Genomic DNA, 21,370 nt, shown 5'->3' with positions numbered 1-21,370 from the left:
AAGGACGGAGCTTCGGCCTCGGGACTACGCTTCCCGGCACGCCTCGCGCAGGAGGGCCTTCCCGGCGAGCCTTGAGGGCGCGGAGTGGCCTGGCCGCGCGGGACGATGGCGGCGGGTCGCCTGGCCGCGCGTGCGGCGCTGCTGCGGAGCGGAGGCGGCTGGGTCCGGGCGGGGCTGACGCGCGGCCTGAGCGGAGGCGGCGGAGCGGGGGACGGCGGTGCCCAGGGGCAGACTCCTCCACCCTCGCGCCGGTGGGCGTGGCCGGCGGCGGGGGCGGGGCTGCTGCTCCTGCTGTCCTGGCGCCGGAGCAGGCGGGCGGAGGCAGACGCTGTCCAGGGCCCCGCCCCCTCGCTCCGGCCCCGCCCCCTGCTGGCCGCCGGTCCCGCCCCGCCCCCCGCCGCCCGGCCGGGCTCCCCGCGCGCCACTTTCAACTTCATAGCCGACGTGGTGGAGCGGACGGCGCCGGCGCTCGTCTACGTTGAGATCCTGGGCAGGTAAGGCGCCCGCGGGGGGGGGGGCGGCCTCCGGACGGCTCGCCTGCGCAGCCGGGCTCCGCGCCCCGCCAGCAACGCGACGCTCTTCTCCCCTCCCTTCCCCGCAGGCACCCGCTCTCCGGCCGGGAGCTGCCCGTCTCCAACGGCTCCGGCTTCGTGGTGTCCGCAGACGGCCTGATCGTGACCAACGCCCACGTGGTGGCGAACCGGCGGCGCGTGCGGGTGCGGCTGGCCAGCGGGGAGCGCTACGACGCGGTCGTGCAGCAGGTGGACCCGGCGGCCGACATCGCCACAATCAGGATCGCGCCCAAGGTGCCTGGCCCCGCTGCTCCCAGGGCGGCCCTTCTCGACCCGGCGGGCTCCCCGGCACCGCCCGAGCCTACGGGCCGCCAACCCTCTCGCTCTGCTCCTTCTCCGCAGCACCCCCTGCCCACGCTGCCGCTGGGCCGCTCCTCGGAGGTGCGGCAGGGCGAGTTCGTGGTGGCCATGGGCAGCCCCTTCGCCCTGCAGAACACCATCACCTCGGGCATCGTCAGCTCCGCCCAGCGCGGGGGCCGGGAGCTGGGCCTGGCCGCCTCCGACATGGAGTACATCCAGACCGACGCGGCCATCGACGTAAGGAGGGGGCGGGTGCGCGGGGGGCCCCTGCCCTGCCCTGCCCTGCCCTGCCCTGCCCTGCCCGACGCCTCTTTCCTTCTCTGCAGTTTGGGAACTCCGGCGGCCCCCTGGTCAACCTGGTGAGTACGCGGGAGGGAAGGCCGTGTGAGCTGCCAGGGAGGAGTGCTGGTGCAGTCCAGGAAGGGGAGCCCAGCCAAGGGCCCTGCCTGGACCTTGCAGACCTCGCTAGCTGCTCCCCGCCTTGCTGGAATGCCCGCAGGACTTTCTTCTTCGGCCACTCTTGCCTCTGCCTCCTAGGACGGTGAGGTGATTGGCGTGAACACCATGAAAGTAACCCCCGGAATCTCCTTCGCCATTCCCTCCGACCGGCTGCGGGCCTTTCTGGAGGAGGGGGAGAAGCACAAGGGTGAGCCTGGCTGTCCATAGGGGTGGGGCAAGGGCATTTCTTTGGCTACAGCCTGTCCCTTTCCTTGTGGCAGAGGGAACCATGTGTGGGAGCAAAGGGGCGTTCTCTATTGTGACCTCTGTCCCTCCCCCCCAACAGGCTCCTGGCTCGGCGGTTCAGAGGGGAAGCGGCGCTACATTGGCGTGATGATGCTGACGCTGACGCCCAGGTAGAGAGGAGTTGCAAGGAGGAGGCGGGTGGCCCCACTGACACACGGTGTTGATCACTGGCAGGTTTGCGAAGGTGGAGACCAGACCTGCCCCTCGGGGACCTCTGCTTGGCCCCCATTGGCAGAGTCCAGCCCTCTCTGCCAGCCTAGAGCTGCTCTCGTAACGTTCCCTCCCCTTTCGGCAGTGTGCCTTGCAGACAGGCCTAGGGGATGCTCATGCCCACGAAGGTCCAGGAGCCAGAGGGCTGGCTCTGGGTTCCAGCAGGCCTCCTGGTCACAGGAGCTACTGGTTCCTGCTGCCTGAGTCTTGTGAAATGGCAACAGTAGCAAGTAGCTTCCCAGGGTTGGTGGGTTGTTTGAAAAGGGCAATGGTCACAGGAGGAGAGGAGACCCAGCTCGCTTCCCGTTTCCTTGCCAGACACAGCTGGTGCTAAACTGTTGCAAGGAAGAGCCAAGGGAGGGGAGGGGGTTTAAGACCAGCTGCTAGTTGTGCAGTGGCTCTAGGACCCCAGGGCCTCCCTCTGCACGTCTCATTCTCCGCTAGTCTGCTAGTCAAGGTTTTGTCCACCAGGGTGCAGCCCCCGCTAAGTGCTGATCTGGTGTTCCTCCCTGCCCTAGCATCCTTGGAGAGCTGAAAATAAGGGATGCAAGCTTCCCAGATGTGGCCCATGGGGTCCTCATCCACAAGGTGATCATCGGCTCACCCGCACATCAGTAAGCTCTGGGTTCTCTGTTGTCTTGGGGGGGGGGGTTGCATGAGTGGTACAGTGCGTGTGTGCCTGCTTGTGAAGGGGGGGGTTCCTCCATGCTTCCCCAATGGCTTCTCTCTGCAGTGCAGGGTTAAAGGCTGGTGACGTGGTGGTGGAGATCAACGGCCAGCCATGCCAGCGGGCAGAGGACATCTATGAAGCGGTGCGAACACAGCCCCACCTGGTCCTGCTGGTGCATCGTGGCCATGAGGCCTTGCTGCTGACTATCACTCCAGAGGCCGCCGAATAGGGGTGAAGTGGGCGCAGCCTCTGCCTGGAGCTAAGCCTTGGGAGAGGGGACTGCTTTGGGGCAGCCTGTGGGGAAAGCCCAAGTCCTCAGTTGCTTGCTGTTCCTCCCTCTCTGTGCAGACGCTGCAGTATGCCTGGGTGCTAGGGTGGGAGAGACGTGCCACTGGTCTTTGGGGCTGCCCTCTGACATGGGATCATTTCTGGCCTGGGTATTCTGCAGACAGCAAATATCTAGCCCTCCCACTTGTCAAGGGCTCATAGGTACCAAGCAAGGCTCTGGGATCTAGGGCAGGGCAGTGGTGGATGCTCTGCTGTGTGGAAATGGGCCCATGTTCACAGGCGGTTCAGCTGCTCAAAGAGGTTGTGAAGAGCATGGATTGCAACAGAGACAGACACTGTCCCGCCCCCAAATCTGCAAGGTGCACCCACCAGCCCTTTGCAGCGTACTCATCTGCCTTCTCACATGCAAGCCGGTCAATCCACTCTGAGAGGTCTCCTCTCCCAGTTTGCACAGCTGATTAATGGTGCCTATTGCTGCCGTTGCAGGTACTAGGTCTTCTAGCACTCAAGGAACAGGTGGTCCTTTGCTTGTGGGGAGCAGGAGGGCCCGGCGTGCCTCTTAGAAGGCCTTGCGGCAGCGGAGAAACAAAGGACTAGTGCTGCAGCAGCACTCCAAGGCTAAAGCCAGGGTCAGCCTCCATGCTTGCATGCCTGGTGGTGGGAGATTTCAGGTGGTTCTCTTCCCAGCTGCGCAGAAGCAGTGGTGGGGCATCCTCTTTTATGCGTGCAGGAAAAGGGATGGGCCAGTGGCCATTGGAGGGCTGCTCACTGGACCCTTTGCAGACGTGCACGCTCAGTTTGCGTTGCTTCAAAACACCTTTGTAGGCTTGAGGGTTAGGAACTTGGACTTAAATGACGCGTTCTCTGCACTTTCCAGGACTGCCTGGTGACGTGGGTCTTGCTTCTTCCCACTGTTATCAAAATAAATCCCTGACGTCTGCCAGACCAGTGCTGGGTTACTCATTTGTTTGTCTAGTTCAGGGTCGTATGGGGGGTGTTACTTAGCAGCTGTGCCTCCACTAGGAAGAGTGCTGGAGTGCATCAGCAGAGGCGCCTGGCCCTTCAAGTGGGAGTTTCAAGTGGGCTGCCAGTGGTGCCCGGTGCTGGGACAGGCTCTGAGGGGGCACCCTGCAGGCCCTTGGAAGTTAGCAACCTCAAGCGGTTCTGCTGTGGCTGAGGCCTGCCCCGCTGCTGCCTTATATTGGCCCTTCCAATGGAAGTAGGCGTGCTCTTGGCTCCTAGAGGGTAACGTGTGGAAGGTGCTAGGATGGGACCCTGTTTCTTGGGAGCTCGCTGTGGCTGTGGAGGCCACAAGTTCCTCCCGTGTGGCTGTGGCCCTCCAGCGCCACAAGGGCTGTGCACAGGTTAGCCTGTACAGCTTGTTCCTTAGAACCTGGCTCCTGCTGCCTGGGGGGAGGTGTTCCCAATGCCTGGGCCGACCAGGGCCTTGCTGAGTGTTGATTGGAGGGGCCTGGCTGCAGCCAAGGGCTTGCCTCCATTTCCTGTCCCCATACAGGCTCCCCTTTCATCTGCAGTGGAGCGTCTTCCTCTCCACTTCCTGATCCCATGCTGGGGGGTGGGGGTCTGAGAGGAGACCGCTGGGCTGCTGGCCAGGATTCTGATGCTGCTGACACACGCAAAAGGTTCCAGCCATGCCTGCCCCCCTCAGCCTAGCTCTGGGGAGAGGCCACCCTGCAGCTCCACCCTGTTCTCTTACTCCTCCCTCTAGTCAAGTAGGAGCCAAGGTGGGGCTAACAAAAAATACTTTATGTATATACACACGCACGGAGAGCAGAGCTGGACCCTCCCTCAGCAGTGACCCAGACAGTCACCGGCTGAAGGGCTGACTGGTGAGCAAGGGTGAGTAGGGGCTCAGGTAGCGGGAGCTTCCAGCTTGCCCTCTGGAGCAGGCCGGGATGCTTGCTGGCTTCCCAATGAGCTGGGGGGGGCCGTGTCTAGAAAGCAGAGGAGAGGGGCCTTTCAGTCACATCTCACCACTCCAGGCCTGGTTTTCCTGCATTGTCTTTGGGGGGGGGGGGAGGTTTCTCTTGCGTGACCGTCCCACACTGGCCCTCCACCACTGCCTGCCGGCCAAGGGGTTTCTCTGTGCCAGATCTCCCCAGGGTTGAGCTGGGCCAGACCAGCTGCATTCTGCCTTGTGCTTTCTTGGAAAGATGGTTTCCGTTGCTCCCCTCCCCAGCCTGACGGGCAGTGTGGCTGGAGCCTAAGGGTGGGGTGGTCAGCTGGCCAGCTACACAATCTGGTTGTTGAGCTGTCCAGGGTACTGTTCAAAGCGCCGGCTGGCCTCCTCGCTGAGAGCGTCGCCTGCAAAAGGGGAACAGAAGGTTGCTGTGAATCTTCCCACAACCCTGGCAGCCTGCTGGCACCTCTGCCTCACCCCGCCCCCAGCCTCTGCTGCCCCATTTCCTCCAGCCATGCTCTGCTACCTATGTGGCAGTTGTGGACCCAGACACGGTGCCCGTCGTACTTGCAGTTGCACTTCATGGCGTTGTTGGTGAAGTCGCTCTCCGCCACCTCCTGCCTGGGGTTAATCACCACCTGGGGGGGTGAGAGGTCCTGCTGAGCGGGACTAGGCCCAGCTGCCGTGTCCCCCCCATGACTAGGCTGGGCCAGCCCAGCTACAGAGGCCACAGGAGCGGTGAGGTCACACAGCGGGTCCAGCAAACTGGATCGCAGTTTAAAAAGCAGTAGTGCCTCAAGGCCTGCCAGCTGGGACTTCCAGAATCGGTTCCTCGTAGCACCTCAACTCTGCTTCTGCCCAGGAACTCCACCTGGGAAGCAGCCCAAGGGGTGGGAGAGTTGGGTGCTCTCTGCCCCGAGACGGCTGGCCCTGGCCATGAGCTGCAGAGCTCTGCCCCTGCTCCCTCAAACTGCTCTGCTGTGGGGTTTTGAGTCTGCAAGCACACCCCCTGAAGCACCAGATGCTGGGCGTAAAAGGCTGTTTCCTGAATGAGGATGGAGTACAGACAGAGTGAGGTACTTTTCTTCTGGCCAGTGCTGGTGTTGGGCAGCGACCCTGTTGGGCTGGCCCTGTCCGAACCAAGCCTGACCTGTCGAGAGAGCCATGATCGTCGGCCGCTGAGCACAGCAGCACAAGGGGCATGACTGCAGCAGCTGTGCTGATCCGTTCTGGCTCCTGGACTCTCGGGTCTCATTTCACCCAGTCTGGTGCGTGTTGTGGGGTTGGGGGGGGGGGAGAGCGGCTTACCTGCAGGATGTAGTTCCCTGCCTTGACGTCAGTGATGTCTATCCACTGGCAGTCGATGTCATGCCGGTAGAGGTCCCAGCAGCCCACGGTGATGCCCTGCTCCCCAAAGTTGGCACACTCGTAGCGTTTGCCCACAGCTGCCCGAGGAGAGAGAGGGTGGGGTGGGTGCCTAGGGCCCCTTCCCACTCACAGCAAGAGAAGCTCATCCACCAGGTGCTTCACTCTTTTGGCCTTTAACCTCCCCCCAAGCAATCACAAACCTGTGGTCACCCCCCCCCCCCGAGCTTCCAAGTCTCAGGGCAAGAGAGGCTCTCCTGAAACAATCGCACTGCCAAGGGCTTCCCCCACCAAGGGCTTGGAGGCAAAACTCACCTTCATCACACTCTGTGTCCTCCAGGCAGAAACTGGCCTTGTGCCCCTCGGCCACTTTGGTTCCATTGGGTGTCAGGAGATCATAGTGGGTGAAGACATCCATGCTGTGGTAGTGCCTGGGGGGGGGCACAGGACTTGCTTTGGGGGGAAAGGGCAAGAGAAAGCCCCCTCTGTTCAGGGGGTCTTTAAAGTGAGGACTGCCGTGGGGGGGGAGTGTCATGTTCAAAGGCTCACATACAGAAGCACTAATGGGGGGGAGAGACGACCCACCCCAGGCCCTGCCCCTGCGTCCAGCTCAGCCACTGTCCCCTGGCCAGCTGGCCCCTTACCCATGGCACTCGTGCCAGACCCAGGAGTGGCGCCCTGCTTTGGGGCGGAAGTCTGCCCGTCCGTGGTTGTGGATCTGGGAGGAGAAGCGCAGGAGGCGCCGGTGCCCATAGGGCCAGTTGGCATTGCGGGCACTACTGGACAAGCAGTTCTCTTCTGCTGCACAATAGAGCATGTGCAGAGGGCGGTCCTCAATGTACGCTGTCTCTTGGACTAGCAGGGCGTGGAGCAGCAGGTCCGAGGCGGCTGCAAAGGGAGATGAGCATCAGATTGCAGTGAAGGCCTCTGTGGTACAACCGTGGGGTGCTCTGCCAAAGTGGGAGGGTCAGAGTTGGGCCCCTAGGAAGACAGATGGCAGGCAGGGGACCCACAGAGGTTGGAGGATATCCACAGTCCTGCAACAGTCCTCACTAGGCCCTCAAAGAAGGATCACACTTCTTTCGACTGCTGGCTCCTCCCCCAGGGTGACTTGAGGCTGTGGCCATCACTCAGCCCACAGAGGCGGGCCACAAACAGGGCACGACGCAATCCAGAGAGTGCCCCAAGCTGGCGGCCCGGCTGAGCTGTGCCCAGCTGCTGCCCTCCCCCCAGGGGGACCCTCTCGCCCAGCCCAGCCCTCACTCTCGGAGCAGATGACGCCGGCAGCAAAGCGAGGGCCTGTCTTCCCGCAGCTGGGGCTGCTGTGCTGCTGGCAGTGGCTCAGCGCCATCTCCTGGCCGGTGCACTTCACGCCACTGAGCACCATCTCGGTCACGTTGCCGGCATCCCAGTACCACGTTTCCTTGGAGACAGAGTGCAGGGGAATGAGGGGGTGGGCGAACGGCACAGCGTCCCCTCTACCCCGCATTATGCGCCTGCTGCTTCCTGCCCTGTCCTGCCCTCCCCTTCCCACCAATGCCACCTACCGTCACAGCATGCATGGCGTAGCCAAGGCCCAGCTGCCGGCAGGCCACCATGGCCTCCGAGGTGCCCCAGCTCGTGCTGCAGATGGTGCCCCACCTCCCGGCACGCTTCACTTCCAGACGCCCCTCAAAGGGAGTTCGGCCTCCAACAATGCGTATCTGTGGAGAAGCCCTGCCAGGAATCAGCCTGGGCAGTGCACTTCGCTGCCCACAAGGCCCTGCCGTGGCAGTAGTCACCCCCCCCCCAAGCTGCACAAGTGCCTGCTTCACCATGAGCCCCCCCCCCAACAGAGAAGGGAGTGCCTTCTGGCAAGCAGTGAACAGCCAAAAGCTGTGGGCCTATGGCCTGATCCAGTGGGGCTGTGCTTATGTTCTTATGGCCTGAAAGCCATGGCTAGAAAAGTCAAGGTCCAGCCAAGGCCAGACTGCCCCAGCTGTCACTGCAGGCCAGACCCCGTGGGCTAGGGGGAGGTATACTACCTGGCCCTGCTGTGGCTCCCAGTTAGCCAGGTCTGGAGAGAAAGGGGTAGGGTGGGAGAGATGCCTGCCTTCCTGTGTGGTGCTGGGGGCTCCTCTTCCCCAGAGCAGGGGGGAGTAGGGCTGTCAACCAGCCGCCCCCAGGACAGAATGCAGAAGGGGGAGTCCTTCCCACCAACATGCCACTGCTCTCTCCACATCTTCGCCCGTGCTGCCAGCAGCCTCCTCCCCTCAGCCCACTCCTGCTGCCCCAAATGCCCCCGGAGGGCTTTGGAGGGCCACCTCTGGGCCCCCATCCACATGGTGCTGAGCTCATAAGAAGAGCCCTGCTGGATCAGGCCAGAGGCCCAGCTTCCTGTATCTCACAGCGACCCAGCAGATGCCTCGGGGAGCACACAGGGCACCAAGAGACCTGTATCCTGTTGCCACTTCCTTGCACCTGGTGCAGGAGACCTCTGCTGCCGAGGGAGGTGCAGGAGGCATACCCTGCCCACCCAGAGCTCAAGGGGCACAAGCCTGTCAGCAGACATCCCAGGATGGCCTGCTGCTGACCTGGGAGCGACTGTTCTGTACAGTAAGGGAGCCTCCTCTGGACGCTCAGGGGAAACACCGAGAAGTGGCCCTCCTGGGCTGGGCTTTCCTCTCTTGCTCCCTGGCAAATGGCTTCAGGTTGGAAACGCCAGCCCAGTGCCAGAGCAAGTGGGCCAGAATCTTCCGTTGCTGGGAAGGGCAACAGGCCCGCACTGCTGCTGCGCATCGTGGTTGCATGTGCACAACTGGGGCAGTGGTGGCAGCACCAGGCCTATGGGCTGCTCAGCACTCCCTCCTGCCCCACAGCCGGTTTCTGTGACACGTGTGCCTGCCTGAGACGGCACTCTGTGCCTCTTAGGAAGTGGGCAGAGCTCCCTGGACGGAGCCTTCCTGCTGTGGCCAGTGGGCTGGTTCACAGACCGGTGTGGAGTTTCCTGTTCCCTGGAAGCTGTGGGAGGGCAGCACCGCTTGGCGACTTGCACCAGTGCCCAGCAGTAGCAGCTCTCTCTGACGGCCATGCAGCTGACGTGTGGCTAGCAGGGCGCGCAGCTGCCCCCACCACAGCTCCTGCTCCGCCCCCCTTGCTTGGGCCTCTCAGGCAGACTGTCAGAGGCTCAGAAGGAACCTGGCCTGGAAGCAGCAGCCTGCAGCTCTCGCGGCCCAGCTGCGCACGAGCTCCTCTGGCCTGTTCTGGGGCCCTGGACAGGAGGCAGAGGCTCTGGGCGCTTCCATCATCAGGGAGATCAGAGACAAAATGCGTCTCCTGGCTCTTCCACCCTGGAGATGCTGCCCTTCCAGGCCTCACTGATGTGGGGGGGGGGCAGACATGGTTAGAGCACCACTTTGGAGTGGAGGGGAGCAGGTTGTCCACACTAGGGCAGCCAATGATCATACCTGAGCCAGGGCTATCTCCCTTTTGGAAAGTGGAGCGCTGTTTTCCCAGAGGGAGGGGGAGAGCAGCGGACTGCCCCCTGCCAGGGTTCCTGCCTACTCAGCTCACCGTGGTCTCGTAGCCCATGTAGGGGATGTTGCAGCGAACTCCAGCGTCTTCGGAGTGCTTGCAGTCCTCCTGGGTGATGTTCTTGTACCGGCAGTTCCACAGGGACTTCTCGGATCCTGAGCAGCGCACCTCCGTCAAGTGGATCTGGCCCATCGCTGCCGGGGAGAGGAGCACCAGGCACCTGTGTGAGCCTCTCCTTAAAGGCTCTGCAGCATGGCGCTGCCAGGACCCCTCTCACCTGCCTGCCTGTGGACTCCCATGTCCCCCAGACCATGGCAGGTGCCTGACTGGGGGGCCAGGCAGTAGGGGAGTGGCCAGTGACCATCTTGGGGGGCCGTTTGTGGCCTGGAGCCAGCTGCTTTCTGAGCTGGCTGTGGGCAGTCAGGACGGCTTTTCATCACTGCGGCCACCACTCACCCTGGCCCATGCGTGCCCCCGCCAGGGCCTCCTTGGCGCTGCCAAAGCCCAGCTCACGGCAAGCCACACTCGCCGCCACCAGGTCCCAGCGGTCGTCACAAACAGTGCCCCATTCGTTGTTTTTCAGGACCTCGATGCGCCCCTCGCCAGGTCTCGCTCCACCTCTCAGCCGGAGGCGCTGCTGGGGTGGGGAGGAAGGACCGGTCAGCCCAAGGAGCAGCTGCAGCCTCCTCCGCTGCTCTCCCCGCTGCACTGCCTACTGTCTGCTGGCTCACCTGCTGCCCCTGCCGCTGCTGCCGCTTCTTCTTCTGGGCACTGGCTGGGGCAAAGAGGGGCCCGGGCACACAGCTGACCACGGCTGGCATCCCGCCCTGGCAGGCTCCAGTGGTATTGCTCTTGTAGAACTCCAAGGTGCACATCGAAAGGTGGGCCTCGCTCCCTGTGCAAACCACCGAGCGCAGCCAGTAGTTGAGCTCCTGGCGCTCCGAGTACAGCCTGCAGGGACGGAAAGGGCGGCATCACTGTGGGCGGTGGGGGGGGGACTGGGGCATGCAGTCTGATGTCACTGCTGGGCCCTCTGGGCTCAGTGGCGGGTGAGCCAATGGCATCTTCCTGGCTCAGACATGGGCACTGCGCTGCCAGCACCCACCTTGGGGCAGCCAAGCCATTGGCCTCCCTGTGCCTAGGCTTGGGGCGAGGCCTGGACCCTAGGCAGGGAAACAGAAGGCTAGGCTGAGGGAGGCTTGCAGGCAGCCTCTCCTTGGCGCCAGACCTCTCCTACTCCTGGCCTGCCGGCTCCCAACCTGTCACTGCAGGAAGCTCATCTCTGTGCTGGGGCAACAAAGAACACCTGAACTGTCCTGAAATGGCCAGTGAGTCTCCCTCCCCCAGCACCATTTCCACTCACCAGGGCCTGGTGCTGCAGGTGCCCTGCCACTGTGCAGTCTCATTTTACTAAGCTGATAGACCATTCTCTCCCCCCACTCAGTAATGGAGCCGCTTCTGCCTGGCAGCCTCTGCCTGGGTCTTGGGGCCCAGTCCTATTCAACTTTCCAGCTCCGATGCAGCCACAATGCAGCCCCGAGGTAAGGGAACATTTGTTCCCCTAACTTGAGGAGGCCTCTGCGACTGCCTCCCCACCACAGAAAGCAGCACATGCCCCATTGGCACAGCTGCCCTGGAACTGGAAAATGGGATAGGATTGGGTCCTTGGTCTCCGCAGCATGTTTGTAGGCTGCTGCAATGGAAGGATCACAGCTGGAGGGAGCTTCTGCCTGCCAGTGGAGGCAGTGCAGAGCTGGGGGGGGCCCTCTGAGGCTGGTTCTGGAGGGGGTGCCCTCCTTGTCTCCTCCACTCTCCAAGCCCTCCCCCGGGGCCCTTCCCACCCCCACTCAGGCAGCACTGAGGGACAGATCTACTGCCAGCGCATGCCCCAAGATGGAGCCCGACAGAAACGGAAGGGCTTTCTCCACACAGGGCTGCATCCCCTGTGCCCCCTTCCTTTTAAGTGCCCCTTGGCCTCAGGAGGCCTCCTGCAGCCAGTCTGGGGGCCACGCAGCGCCTGGGGCAGAGCCCTCCCTCTGCATCCTCCCTTGGCTCAGCCTGCCTTACCACCTGTGAGTCATTGCTCAGATGGCCGCAGAGACACTGCAGCCTTTGTCTGGAGGCCACGTCCAACCTGCCCGTCTGGCTCCCCCCCCTCCGGCTGCTGCTCAGCTACCCCCCCAACTGTGCTGCTCAGCACTGCTACTTCTCCCAGGAAGACCAGAAGGCCCCCTAAGAACATAAGAATGAACCAGGCCCTGGGCCCATCTCGTCCAGCTTCCTGTATCTCCCAGCGGCCCACCAGATGCCTCCGGGAGCACACACAAGACCAGGAGACCTGCATTCTGCGCCACCTCCCTGTATTCTGTTGACACTCATATCCCCCAGAGAAGACACCAGACTGCAGCTGGGTCCAACCTGTGCCACTTTATTAAATGCAGCGAGCAATTTTTAATGCATGAAACCTACTGAATTTACTTTCCCTCCCTCGCCAATCTGGGGTGGGCGAACCCCTCCCCCTGCTGCTGCCGCCACTGCCATCTGGACAGGCCTCTAGGCAGGCGCAACTCAGTCGGAGCAGCTCCACCTTGGATGGGCACCTTCTGCCCAGCTTCCCTACCCAGGAGGTCTCAGGGACTGCCTGCCCAGGACCCCAAGTGCACCTCCCTTGTGTGGGTCGGCCCTGTGATCCAGGGTGGCTTGGCATGGCTGACGGGAGAGGAGGCAGACCCTGCCCTCTCGTCAGCGGGATGCACTGGCGCTGGCTCCAGGGAGTAGCCCCCGCCCTGCTATCTCCCAGGCCTCCTCAACAGCACCAGGCCCGGGGAGCGCGGAGGGGAGAGGTCCAGCGAGGGACAAAAGGTGCAAGCAGAACTCCCCCTCCCAGTTCCAAGCAGGTTAGCGGAGCCCCCCAAGTCCCAGGATGAACCTCACAGTGCCCTTCAGGCTGCGGAGCAAGAGGCCCTTGCTGTGCGGGGGGGGGGGGTGAGGTTCATGGCCTTTGTGTGGCTGGATCTGCAGCGGCTGCATCCAGCCTGGATGAACCTGCTGAGCGGGGGTAGCTCAGCCCCATCCAGGAGGCCTGGGGGGCTCTGGGGCGGCCAGGGGCAACCAGCTGCATGGAGCAGGGTTCTCCTGGCCCCGTTACCTCTTACGGGGGCCTGGCCTCCTCCTCCTGCCCCGTGCTGGCCTGGCTACTCTCTTGAACTGCCTGGAGAATGAAAGTTGACACTCCTTCAGGGAAGGAAGGGGGGAGGGGTGGAAGCCAGGTGGTGACTGGGGTGTGTGGGGGGCAGCGGGGTGAGCTGCAGGCACCCAACAAGTGTCCACATAGCCCCCCTGGTCAGCCCCCTCCCGGGCCGTTCCTTTGCAGTGCTCCACCCAACGGTGGAGGGGAGACACCCAGTGCTCGGGCAGGTCCGCCTCGCTCCCATTCAGACTGTGAGGCCCCCAATTTGGGCTCCAGGATGTCGCTGCCACCGATGTTCCCTACTTGACCCCATCTGAGTGAAGAGCCGCTCCGGACCAGCTCGGAAGAAGGACACATTCCGAAGAAGGACAAACTCGGCCGTGATGCAGCTCTGAGCGGCTGGGCTGCTGCTGCCAACACGGCTGTCGTTGCAGTCAGGCCCAAGAGGAAGCCTTCCCTGGCACTCGCTTATCTAGTTGCAGTATTTTTATCCTGCTTTTCTCCCCGAAGGGACCAAAATGGCATTTTCATTCCAGGAAGATATTTCGGTCCAGTGTCTGCTCTGGCTGAGTGCAGGCCTCACGACCGGTGTGCCCACCAGAAAGGGCACTGTAGGCCCCCCCCCCCGTAACAGCCTGCACATCTCTTTCAGAAGGACCCCGTACCTACCACCCGTTTTCCCACCTGACTGGGGGGGCAGTGGCCAGGCAGCACCAATGGAGCCAGTCTAGGCCTCCCTCCCCCACCCCAGTCCTGCACTCACTTGTAGAAGTTGCGGTTGACCTTCCTCTCGGCGGGGAAGCCCAACATGCCACAGACAACGCGGCTGTTCCGACTGTCCCAGTTGTGGTCACAGATCTGGGCCCAGCCGCTCCTGCGACGGACCTCCACAATGCCCTCCATAATGGGGAGGGGCCGCCTGGCAGGGGATACCACAGGGCGGAGCCGCAGCTCCTCCACCTGGTTCTGCTCTGTCTGGGAAGAGTGAAAGAGGGTCAGCCCAGGCAGGAGCTCCAGGTCCAGACCCCCCACCGAGCAGCATCTTGCCTGAACTGATGGTTCTGGGTGGGTTCTGAGTGGTGAGATGATACCAAAACGGTGGTGACATCAACGCAATTACTTCCAGGAGGGGGGAGCAGCATTTTATTCCACAACCCCAGGGCGGTGGGGCATCCAGAACCGCCAGTAGGTTCGTGGGCAATTTTCACCATGGAGAGCCATGCACCCCATAGATCAGGCTGGGGATGGGAGCTGTTCAGCTTGTTCATCCATGACCTGGAAGTGCGGATCAGTTGGGAGGCAGCTGGGTTTGTGGGTAGCTCTTCACAGATTCTCATGGTCAAAGCATCCCCAGACTGGGGCTTGCCCAGATGTTACTGGCGGTCCAACACAGCTACCTGCAACTGGCCTTAGAACAGCCTGGCTAGGGAGGGGGGTGCTTAAGAGTTCAGGTGAGGGCAAAGGTAAAGGGTTTCCAAAGGGTTTCGGAGCCTGGAGCACTGAGCGTGGTGCAGGCATGGGATATAAGCAGTAGGGTGAGGTTCTCAGCAGGAAGAGGCCGAACCCCAGTGAGGGGAGACTTGGTGGTGGGGAGGACCAGGTCCACGGCAGAGCATGGGAAATGGGTGCCAGGCGGCCTGCTGCCCGCCTCTCCCCAAAGACGGGGAGCCTGTGCCATGTACATGCTTTGAGAAGGGGAAGGTGAAGCCCTCGGGCAGGAAGAGTGCCCGGAGCCGAGGTTCCCTGAGGCCTGATGGGGAGCCATACCCAGCGCCAGGGCCCCGTCCGGGGCGAGGGCCAGGCGAGGTGGGCTCCGGGGAACTCCAGGGAGCTAGCTGGACAGGGCGTCGGCAGATAACGTCATTTGTCCCCACTGCTCTCAATGGGGCCCTGTGCCTAAGGCGGCCCCACACGAGGGCAACGTACTGTACTGCAATTTTATATTAATTGTGCTAAGATCCAGTCGGTCTACGAACTCGCCTTCACTTTTAAGTGAGGGGCATTTTAATGGCTTTCCGTCCTACCCTAAAGATATAACAAAGCTTTTTGATATCTCTGAGGCCTCAGCAGACCTTGGCTGTGAGCCTGGGGCCCTGCAAAACCTGTTTCCAGTTGAGCCCCACAGCACCCAGGGCCAGCCCTGCCTGTGCAAATCAAAGGCCATTCCCCAGAGCATCACCTGTCCCCCTCTCTGCTGGTTTTGGCCCCACCCTTTCTGCAGTGATCTGCACCCTGAGGTGACAACCAGAGCACCCCAAGGCAGGCACCCCCACCTGCCCCAGACACTGAGGAGCTGCACTCGGGAGGCTGGTTGACTGGCTCCTGGTGGCAGGGCAGAGAAGAGGGAACTGAGCAGCTGCTGGCCTGGGGGCCTGAAGGGGTCTCCATGCCTCTGGAACCAGGAGGCAGCCCAGCCCTGGCAGCAGGGAAAGGGGTGGGGCTGCCCCTCCTGGACCAGACCCACCTCGATCACGTTGGAGTCCACGAAGCCAGCCACGCGCTCATCCTTGCAGACCACCCCAGCATCCTCCTCGTGGGAGCAGTCGCTGTTGCCCCAGCCTCGGGACTGGCACTCCACGATGCTCTTCTCACTGCCCGTGCAGCTCAGGTTGTCCAGCCAAATGGGCCCTGCCAAGGCACAGCCAGAGCGGGGGTCTGGGCCTGCTTCCACAGGGCCGCAGATGCCAGCAGGAGGCAGAAGCACCTTGGGGGCTCACTCCTGGCCAGAACGGTACAGGGGCTTACATTTGGAGGCTTCAGTGGGGAGGGGAAATGCACTCTGGCCAGGACCCACAGCTGGAAACCCTCACAAGATCTGGTGTGTGGATGGGTGGGGGGACACCCCCAAGGCTTCCTGCACCTGGGCTGGACCAGCAAGGCTCGGATCACGTTGCCTGAGCTGCTGGAGGGTCCCTCACACAAGGCAAACCAACAGCAACTGCCCTCCCTCAGCAACCGGCACCTTCCTGACTCTGCCGTGCTTACCAGTGCCTTTGCCGTACTTGGCACTGTGAGTCCAGCCTGTGGCAGCCACAAAGCCCAGGTGGCGGCAGAGGACGTGGGCATTGGCCAGGGTGAAGTCGTCATCACAGATGGTGCCCCACTCCTGGTTGTAGGAGACCTCCACACGCCCCTCGTTGTGCTTGCGGGGATAGCCAGCCAGCCGGAACTGCAGCCTGGGGCTTCCTGGGCTTAGCCCTGTGGGTGCTGGGGTACTCCGCTGGGCGGCACTCACCCACAACCAGGTGACGCACAGCAGGCAGAGCAGCCCCCACCGCCCCCCAGCCGCAGTGCTCATCTTCTGGGACCTGGGGGAGAAGAGGCACATCGTCAGCACAGGATCCAGTTAGCAGGTGAGCAGCTGCGCCCATCCAGCCCGACTCCCCTCCCTTTGCCCACCGGCCTTCCAAGGGGGCCCACTGGCCATAGCCTTGCCCAGCACCCGGGGGGGGGGCTTCGTTCCATTTTGGCCTGTGGTTTGCCCTCCCAGAGTGGCTCCTTCCTCTTCCTTTCCAGAGCCCCCGGCATCTATTGTGTCCCCCCTTCAGCCTCCTTCCTTCCCTGGCCTCTTCCGCCTGCCCACCCTTTCTCAAGGATCAACCAGGGACAACCAGAGCCCTGTTCCACTGTGTCCCTGGAGCAGCTGTCCTAACCGCTGCTACCCAGCCCATGGGGTGCCCTAGAGCTCGATGAGGCCAGTTTTGTTTCCCTGGCCAAGCAACGGTTTGCTGCATAACCAAGATTTGATCCATTTATTTGGGAACCCCAATTTTTTTGTAATGCAAAATGTCAACCCTGGGCCAAAGTCTCACCTCTGCAAAGGTTGTATTCCAACCCAGCATCACTACCAGGCCCACAGAACACATTTCAAGCAAGAATCTGAGCTGGGGGAGGGGAATGAAAGGAACTCCACATTTCTCAAGAAGTCCCAGCTTCTGAGGACACGGGAGACACCTGGACACAGGCAGCCCCAAGTGGCATGGACTCTTGCTCTCTTCCGTCTAGGGTCCTCCACCCCCAAGCCCATCCTGAACCATGGATGTGATCTGGATCAGGGCCTTCCTGGTTTTCTCTTTGGAGTTGTGGGGGCATTTGTCATGGTCAGGCCACGGCTGCTCCTCTCTTCAGTGGTGTCACCAGAGGCGATCACCTCTGCGGTTCAAGAGGCACAAAGAGAGCACCAGTGCTGCAGGGAGTGAGGGAGGGAGGGAGCTCTTGCCCAGGCCCTGGATACCTTTGCCCCAAAGGCCCCCCCCCCCGGCCTGGAACCGCCTCCCCCTGCAGCCCCCTCCTGGCATCTTTCTGCTCAGCCAGCACACCTGCAGCCTGCCAGTGCTGACCAGGAAGGCAGGCAGAATCTGGGGCAGGTGGGGTTGGAGGAAGAAGTGGGGGCAAGGACTGCCTGGCCAGGGCTGCTTGCTGAACACTACGCTCTTTGCCTGGCCGTACACCCCCCTTGGCTCCTACAGCTCTCTAGCCTCCCCTCTTCCACCACATTCCCAACCCAGGTGGGCAAAAGCAGGTGCTCCCTGCCAGTCTGCTACCTGAGGCAACCGTATCATGGATGGGCCAGTGCTGCTGCTGCCCCCCCGCCCCCACCTCCCCCTGCTGCAGGTGAGACTCCTTGCCAGGATCCACAGCTGAAAGCCCTCACAAGATCTTGTGTGTGGATGGGCGGGGACACACACCCAAGGTTTCCCTGCCAGAGTGGCAGCCTCTGGGCCTGGAGCTGAGCAGGGAGCCCAGTGCTGGAGACTCCTGGCGCGTCCAGTCTGACCTTCGGGAGAGCCTGGCTGGGGGCAGGAGGCCCTCTTTGTGGTTCCCTGGTCCTCTCTCACTCACACAGGCTAAATCCTACCCGCTACAGAGGAAAAAGCTTCCTCCCCACTGAGCCTGGGCCTGGTGGTCACCCAAGAGTGGGATCCCAGCAGCCACGCCAGGGACACTCCAGAGTCCAGAAGCGGCTCTGAGGACACTCCTCCTCAGGCAGGGACTGCACCAGCCTACATCAGACCATTGGCCCACCCACAGGCAGCAAGGTCCTGGTGACCTGGGTAGAGAGGGGGCTTTTGTGGGGGTGCCAGCCTTGGGACCAGCTATCCAGGGTCTCTCTCCTTCACAGGAGTTTTCTTAAGCAAGGTCTCAGCAGAGCACAGGATTCTTCTCCCCCACCCATTACACCTCGTGAAGAAGTTGCAGCTTTTTTGCTCAGGGCTGCCTGCCCAGTCCTCCCCTGGACTGGCAGCAAACAGGCAGAGGGAGCCACGGTGGTGTTCCTTGCTACTGAGCTGCCCAGGGACACAGCTGCAGGAGTGCTGCCGCCCACCTAGGGGTGCCACCCCCACCACGCCTGCTGCCTCCCCCCAGGCAGCAGATGCCTTGGGGCAGCACTCGCCACCCCTGCACCTGCTGTCTCCCCCCAGAGGCATTCTGAGGGCCGGGGAAGCTGCGTGCGACCTCGTAAGGCCTGGAGGATGAAAATCACCACTTCCATTTTTTGGCCGAAAACACTCCACATTGTGCCAGGACAGCAGCTGCTGGTCCTGCTCACAGCACAGCCAGTTGCGCTGCTGCTTCGGAAGAGGGAGGGAAGAACACTGGGACAAGCAGTGGGAAGCAGGGCTGCTGCGGGACTGGCCCCAGGCACGCCACTCTTCCCGCACAGCAGGCAGTGCCCCACACGCTCCTCCGCATCCCTGGCGCCCCTGGGGTGGGTGGCGCATGCAGGCACGAGTCTGGGCTGTGACACAGAGCCCCGCGTCACGGTCCTGTCCACTGTGCTCTGCCCCTGCTGTGCCCTGTTCTGGGCGCCACGGTCTGGAGCGGTCCGGGAGTGGGTGGCAAGGATGGTGAGGACGCAGGAGGCCCTTCCGTCACAGAAGCTGCGTGTGGTGTGTTTGGAGAGAGCCAGGCAAGAGGTGATGGGACAGCAGCCTCCAGGGAGCTGAGGGACCCTCAGGCGGGAGGTGGACCTGACAGGGCCTCCGAGAGGAATTTCAACAGGGGGTGTGAAGTATCTTTTGGGGTCCTTCCCAAAGGGGGAGGGGAGGGTGCAGAACGGGGGTGGGGAGGGGGTGGTGGTGCCAGGTGGAAAATCTTTGGAGCCCGGGGCCGCTGGGCTTCCGGAGAAAACAGCTGGAGAAAACCAGACATGCTCCAGGGGGTCTGAAATCTCTTCACAGAGAAAATCAGGGCAGAAAACCGGCACCGCTGTATTTCGGCGCGCAGGAGAGTGGCGAGGGTGGCCCAGAGCGACTTCTGTGGCGGCCACAGCCGCAGCCGCAGCCCCACCTCTGGGTCTCCACAGGCCCACCGGCGGCTGTGGCCGCCTGGCCTCGTCGCACGCAGCATCCCACACCAGCGGCAGGCCAGGCGGGGGTGGAAAGTGCCAGGCCCCGGGAGAGTCCCGGACCCTTGGCAGCGCTGCGCCGGGCACACCCCCTCGCTTCAGCCCTCGCAGGAAGGACTTCCCGCGCCAGGACTGTCTGCCTGGGAAGGCGGCGCCTCTCCCGCCTGGCTGGAGGTCTCGGAGGGAGCCGCGGCCGGGCAGCCAGCAGGCGGGGTGCTGCCCTTGCGGACGTGGCGGGGGGCCTGCCCTGCCGGCTTCTGGGAGGGGGCGAGGAGAAAGCGGCCCGGACGCTCCGTGTCCCAAGAAGCTCTCGCGGCCCGGCCGCCCTCCGGGCTTCCTCTTCCAAGCCCGCAGACGTCCAAAGGGGCGGCAGGTCCGAGAGGATGCGGGGGGGGGGGGCCGGTGGTCGGATCGAGGCAGGCAGGCGCCGGCCCCGAGGCCTTCCAGCACCCGCCCGGGGAGCAGGAGCGGGGAGACGAGGGACGGAGGAAGGCGGTCCGAGGGAGGCTGCTCTGGGCAGGCGGCGGCGCCTCCCCCGCACTGCCTGTCGGAGGGGAGGGCGCGGGGTCCGGCGCTCGCGGCAACGGCCTGGCCGCGGGAAGGCGCGCGGGTGCCCTGGCCGAGGTCGCCTAGACGGACCTGCCGCCGCGGAGGTCACCCGAGCGAGCCTCCTCCCTCCGCGGCAGCCCAGCTGCGTGCCTGGAGGGCCCGGCGGGGCAGGAAGGATGGGGGGGCGGGCGGTCCAGCGGAAAGGCCGCCTCCCGACGTGGGGACCACCCCGCTTCCCAGTGAGACGCTGCTGCCCCGAGGCTCCAGCACAGGAACCCCGGCCCGGGGGGAGCTCTGCTGCTGCGTCCGCCCCGGGCTGGAGGTCGCGAGCCCCCCAAGCTCTCGACTGACCTCTGCGGAACCGCTGCCCGGTCCCAGCCACTCCGCCGCTGCTCCCGGCCAGCCGACTAAGAGGCCGCCCCCGGACGGCCTCCTCTTCACCCCGCCCCCGGCTGGCTGGGCTTGGCCCGGGCGTCCCACGGAGGGGCCCCGAGGGCCGGTCAGCCAGCAGCCGAGCCAGCGCGTGCGTCAAGGTTTGGACCGCCGGGCCCCTGCCGACAAGCCGCCGCTGGAAAGGGGCGGCCGGAGCCCTCCCGCTCGCTCGACTCCTGTCCTGCCGTGGGAACCTCCACCCCCAGGCACCTAGCGGCGCCTTGCCTGCTGCCGTGACCCCCATGGGGGCCTTGCCCACTCCTGCCGGGCTCTGGCGCCACCCCTGGGCGGGCAGAGACCCGGACGCCGCTTCGCGGCTCAGTCCTCCGCCAGGCGGTTTCAGCGGGCCTCTGGCGGCCGGGGCCCTCTGGGGGCTCAGCTGGGGTTTCCTCGGAGGCCGTGCCGGGGTCACGGGGGAGCCTTTTCTTAATGGGCGTTTGCTGGATTCGGTGCCTTTGGCAGCTCAGACAGGATCCCTCCTTCACCCGCCAACCGGTCCAGGTGCTGCGAACTCCCAGTGAGCCAGGCAGGTGTGCCAGTTGTGTCTCACCCTCCAAAGCCTTCCCCAAGGCTCCCCTCCCCGCCTTTGGCTCCGCCCCAACCCTGGCAGGTGTGCCAGAGGATGGCAGTAGAACCCCACCTGGCCTGCCTCTTGCCCCGCAGGAGAGCCAAGGCATGCACTGCACTTAATCCCCATCCGCTGTCCTGGGCTGGCACGGGCCTCTAACTGTTCCTCCCCTGCATGGAGCCTGCCCTGTCCCTGGGCACCAACTCGCCTGGCCATGAGTTCTGCTGTGGGGTGGGGGGGGAGATACTCTGGCCAAAGACTGGCCAGGCAGTGGCTTTGAATCAGGTGCCTCCCAGATGTCATAACTGCAAAAGAGGACCAGGACCCCCAAAATGCAGGACATCGAAGAAAAATGTAGAACACGGCAAAAGAAAAGCTAAACACACTCATGCATTGATTTCATGTGGTGAACTGAAACACTATTATTATCAAATTTCAAACTACCGCCGGCACTCGCCCACAAGTCGATCTCACAGATAAGTCGAGGGCAGGTTTTGGGCCCCAAATCATGGAATTTTCTATGACCCTCAGATAAGTCTGGGGTTAAACTTATAGGAGTCTGACTATAATTTTGTCTGATTTTACCTGAGGCCAGATCCTGAAAAATAACCTTCCAGTAATTGTTACCTAAAAACTGTACAGTTTCTAATTTATTAAAAAAAACAATAAAAGATCTTAAGATGCATTTTTGTTCATTAA

General features: G+C 62.9%; 2 protein-coding genes across 4 annotated transcripts; one reads left to right on the top strand and one right to left on the bottom strand.

Annotated features, from left to right (window-relative positions):
* The first annotated feature begins 1 nt into the window (after position 1).
* Positions 2-3,732, top strand: HTRA2 (HtrA serine peptidase 2). 2 transcript variants are annotated; one of them, XM_066631929.1, is made up of 8 exons: positions 11-494; positions 602-806; positions 915-1,109; positions 1,199-1,231; positions 1,410-1,518; positions 1,657-1,726; positions 2,345-2,440; positions 2,560-3,732. In XM_066631929.1, the coding sequence occupies exons 1-8, from the start codon at positions 106-108 to the stop codon at positions 2,723-2,725; spliced, it is 1,263 nt and encodes a 420-aa protein (XP_066488026.1). In that variant the 5' UTR covers positions 11-105; the 3' UTR covers positions 2,726-3,732. The 2 variants fall into 2 exon arrangements, with proteins under 2 accessions (XP_066488025.1, XP_066488026.1); XM_066631928.1 differs by having other exon boundaries at positions 2-494; positions 602-1,109.
* A 798-nt stretch (positions 3,733-4,530) lies between these two features.
* On the bottom strand, positions 4,531-20,341 carry LOXL3 (lysyl oxidase like 3). 2 transcript variants are annotated; one of them, XM_066632288.1, is made up of 14 exons: positions 20,023-20,341; positions 15,759-16,081; positions 15,238-15,401; positions 13,537-13,748; positions 10,315-10,534; positions 10,040-10,217; positions 9,623-9,777; positions 7,618-7,773; positions 7,334-7,493; positions 6,715-6,958; positions 6,386-6,501; positions 6,014-6,150; positions 5,232-5,343; positions 4,531-5,109 (listed from the first exon to the last, which is right to left on the bottom strand). In XM_066632288.1, the coding sequence occupies exons 2-14, from the start codon at positions 16,069-16,071 to the stop codon at positions 5,036-5,038; spliced, it is 2,241 nt and encodes a 746-aa protein (XP_066488385.1). In that variant the 5' UTR covers positions 16,072-16,081; positions 20,023-20,341; the 3' UTR covers positions 4,531-5,035. The 2 variants fall into 2 exon arrangements, with proteins under 2 accessions (XP_066488385.1, XP_066488384.1); XM_066632287.1 differs by having other exon boundaries at positions 10,040-10,220; positions 20,023-20,340.
* Between the last annotated feature and the right edge of the window lie 1,029 nt (positions 20,342-21,370).

The sequence above is a fragment of the Tiliqua scincoides genome, chromosome 6 (genome assembly GCF_035046505.1).
Source record: "Tiliqua scincoides isolate rTilSci1 chromosome 6, rTilSci1.hap2, whole genome shotgun sequence".
NCBI lineage: Eukaryota > Metazoa > Chordata > Lepidosauria > Squamata > Scincidae > Tiliqua > Tiliqua scincoides.
The sequence above is the reverse complement of the archived record's forward strand: the minus strand, read 5'-3'. Positions and strand labels throughout refer to the sequence as shown.